At 44.3% G+C, this 4,071-nt stretch overlaps 1 protein-coding gene across 1 annotated transcript; it reads left to right on the forward strand.

Moving 5' to 3' along the window:
- Positions 1 to 413: 413 nt before the first annotated feature.
- Positions 414 to 989, forward strand: RHOH (ras homolog family member H). Its single transcript, XM_068404012.1, has one exon. It carries the CDS (start codon positions 414 to 416, stop codon positions 987 to 989), a length of 576 nt encoding a protein of 191 aa, XP_068260113.1.
- The last annotated feature ends 3,082 nt before the right edge of the window (positions 990 to 4,071 follow it).

The raw sequence follows: 4,071 nt of genomic DNA on the forward strand, positions 1-4,071 counted from the left end.
AGAAGGTTATTTACATGAATGGCTGTTGCACACGCAGCCAGCTGGGAGGGAACAGCAAGGTTCAGCATCCTCAATGTGGGGTACTCCCAATGGCTGTCCAAAGACATGTCCAGGCATCATTATCTTGATGAAGAATGGTCTGTTCTCAGTGGGTTATAAATGTTATATTTATTTTTACTCTTCCAGAAACATCATTTGACTTGCTGAAGAATTAAAACCGACAGCACCACAGAGCTGTGTGGGAGAAAAGGGGATTTCAGACTCAAGTGACACAATCAAATCTTGAGAAGTAAAGAGATTTGGACAGTTTCTCACCAAATGGAAGTTATCTAGAAAGCCTCTGAGACCTCTGCATCTCTCCATCCCACTCCTGCTCTGTGGAGACGGTGCTCTTGGCCCTGGACGTTAATAAAATGCTGGATTCAATCAAATGTGTCCTGGTGGGAGACTCAGCAGTGGGGAAAACATCTCTCCTGGTACGTTTCACATCCGAGACTTTTCCAGATGACTACAGACCCACTGTATATGAAAATACCGGAGTGGACGTCTTCATGGATGGTGTACAGATTAGCCTAGGTCTTTGGGACACATCTGGCAGCGATGCTTTCAGAGGCATTCGCCCCCTCTCATACCAACAGGCAGATGTGGTATTAATGTGCTACTCAGTGGCAAATCACAATTCCTTTCTGAACCTGAGGAACAAATGGATCGGCGAGATCCGCAGCCATTTGCCCCGCATTCCCGTTTTGGTAGTGGCTACTCAGACTGACCAGCGCGACATGGGGCCCTACCGTTCCTCCTGCATCAGCCCAATAGATGGGAAGCGACTCGCCCAGGATGTGCGAGCCAAAGGCTATTTGGAGTGCTCTGCCCTCAGCAACCGAGGGGTGCAGCAGGTGTTTGAGTACGCTGTGAGGACAGCTGTCAATCAAGCCAAAAGGCAGAACAGGCGGAAGCTCTTTTCCATTAATGAGTGCAAGATCTTCTGAGGACCATCAGCAATGGTTTTGCCCGCGTTCGTTCTTTCTGCCTTCGCACAAAGATACTGCGGCAGAGAGAATGGGAGGTGAATCAAAGGAGGGCTCCCGCCGGGACCACAGTGCCCCTAGCGAGACAGATGTGCACTCCATCTGATCTGCTCCCCCCCAAAACACATGGGCACTATCTTGAAATACGAAAGGTGCAGGTACATGCCCTTATTCACAAGCCTGTGTTTGGACTTCGCTAGCCTGGACTGGAGCAGGCCTAGCGTGGAGATCTGCACATAATAGCTGTGCTGATTTTGTTGTTGTTTCTGTAAATGTTCCTCAGTTGTTGGTTTGCCTGCATTTGTTTAATGACAAACCCCCACCTCTTGACATGTCTGTCCATGTGGAGTTTTTTTTTACTTTACGAAGTTAGTGTATAAAATCTGACCACTGTGTATTCTATTTAAAAGACTCTTGTATACATTATTGTAAAATCCTGACAGTTTGTTTTCATATTTTGGAGGTTCTTCCTTTAGCTAACCACAGAAGCAAGTTGTCCTATCCATATAATAAATGGCCTGCAGGCAAGCCTAGCACTTCTCAGAAATGCCCGAGTCACTGTGTAACAGTAATCAAATCCAATACATCCAGCATAGGAGTGATCAAAACTTAGTGACATTTGACAACTTTCCTGTGGCTTTGTGAGATTTATTTTGTTATCTTAGTCTTGTTCCTCAGCAATGTGGTCAAAGATGAGACAAACCAGGAGGAAACTAACCGGATTCTTCCTAGACCTCACTTGATTACAACCCCAGAAGGGCTGGCTTGCAGTCAGGGCTGGTTTAGACACATGGCTGGGATGGCAGAGATGAATCTGTGCTATCATCACCTCTGTTGTCCCTGCTGTAACTCTGGAGGCAAAAGATTTCAGTCTCCAGGGATGAAAGGTATTTTTTCATGAGCACTAAAATTCTCACATATTTTTAGTACACTTCTTTTCAAAAGAGTGGTTTTAGTGAAACCAGTCACCTACTATAGTAAAAAATTAAGTACACGGCAATGTTGAATGTGCGTATTTAGGATGGCTAAATAACATTTTTTTTGAGTTTTCATACTAAGTATAACTGACTGGCTTGTATCAAAATAAGACTGAAACAGGCTTTGCATCATGGGGAGCCTGGCAAGTCTAAAAGTCAAATCCTGACATACTGACTCATGTCAAGTTACCCTCCTGCACAGAAAGCCGGGCTAAGGAGGTGGAAACTCCAGGTGTGTAAGAGAACTCTGCTAGAAGATGGAGTGGGGTCAACACGCAATGCTGTACATTCCTCGTGAGTTGTGGTGTTCCCCTCTTCCTCAGGTTATCTGTCCCCTCTGCCCTGCACCATCTCTCAGGCTTGCAGATCTGTCTCATCCCAAGGTTTCTACTGCCCAGAGAGGAAATCCCATGGGGGTTTTATTAGTGCAGCAAGATTTTTTTTCTCCCTTTCCCTGTCCTTCAGCTAGCCCAGGACTGACCTTTGAGGGGCTTATAGCATGGTGCCATAAAAGATGGCACACAGCACAGTAGGATGATTCTCTCTCCACATGGATCCTGAGAGAATGACCTGTGTCTGTTTTGGCTGAGTCCTGACTCATGTGTTTCAACAGGAATGGATGCACTGGCTTGTCTGATTCAAATCCAAGGTGGGACTTCAGGAGTTACCCTACTAAGGAAATAATCTGTAGCTCAGATCTTATCTATCTATAGTTTGCCCCTGAAAAACTGGTTGGGTGCTTTTCTGCATACTCCGCTCTACCTCTGAGCTTCTCTATAAAGAGAAATTCCAAATTAAATCATTCCCCTCCTATGTATCCCAGAGTTGATCTCACCTGTGATGTAGGTGAGCAAGTATTTGCATTATGGGCACCTTGAATGGCAGTGGTGCACAGGACACTTGATGTGATCGTCCCTCCAGCTCCCAGGCTGGTGAATATTTACCACTCATCAACCTGATTGTAAGTGAGGCTTCTGGTCATAAAAGCATACTGGTCCCATGTGAGGTTTTCATATCAGCTTTAAATCTTTACAAGTTTCTGCACCCAAGCACACAAGATGAGGGCACCCATCACTGCCCATCTTTCCTGTACTCTTCTCTTTCCTACTTCTCTTTCTTTTCAGGTGTTGATTGCAAGTTCTTTGCCCCCTGAAACACTAAAACTGACATGTTTGTAAAAGAACCTGAATGGCATGATACTTATGCAGAATTACACAAGTGGCTAGGTATTTGTAGTCCTCAGTTAAAAACCTTTTCGCTTTTGGAAGAAATATGTTTCTACATCTCAATTCTTGCAATGCCTCTTCACTGAAAGTTCTGGTTTTTGTAACCCTAATTTAAAAGTAGCCATTATTACTGTTTGAACATTAAAGATCACATGCAAAATGTCACGTTGTGAATCTTCAAATCTGTTACAATTGTGGACATTTTTGTTATGGTCCCCACTCCACTAATGGATTTAATACCTGGTTTCAACTTTTTTTGAGACATATTTTTGCCAGTGTGTTCTATTCAATGGTCTTTTTCCTCTGTGGGTTAAGCTTTGTTTACAACAGTTCGTGCTGCTGTTTTTACATGTTGAAGAGCAGTAACTGCTGGGCCAGGATGCTGTGTTGTGGTATCTGCTGCAGGATGCTGGTATCAGGGACCAGAAGGCTCTGGAGAGTTGTTGTATCAGACAAAGCCAGAATCACACCATAACTGAAAATCCCATCTCATCTGTATCTGCTTCACAAGGCATGTTACGGTGTGTTACAAAATGAAGAATTCAAGGTTTGCTTGCAATTCAGTGAAGCAAAGTGGATAGGCTTCCCTGAGATTCCTGAGCTTCCGACACGGGGTGCACAGGGAATTTAGGGGTGGCTTGACATACTCTTGATTGTGCATCCTAGAGCCTGTGCAAAGTGTAGGGCCACCAAAAGATGGCTGATTTTTAAAATCAAATTGGAGAGAGGATAGAGTAACAGGGGGGTTTTGGTTTGGTGCTATGTGGAAAAAAAACCCCTGTTTTCAATTTTCACAGCCTGGTTATTTTCAGACTCTCAAAGCTAAAAGGCACTTTTCAC

This window comes from Nyctibius grandis, chromosome 6 (assembly GCF_013368605.1).
Source record: "Nyctibius grandis isolate bNycGra1 chromosome 6, bNycGra1.pri, whole genome shotgun sequence".
Classification (NCBI taxonomy): Eukaryota; Metazoa; Chordata; class Aves; order Nyctibiiformes; family Nyctibiidae; genus Nyctibius; species Nyctibius grandis.

Coding starts and splice junctions, on each gene's coding strand:
- RHOH (XM_068404012.1), top strand. CDS start 414: ATGCTGGATTCAATCAAATGTGTCCTGGTGGGAGACTCAGCAGTGGGG.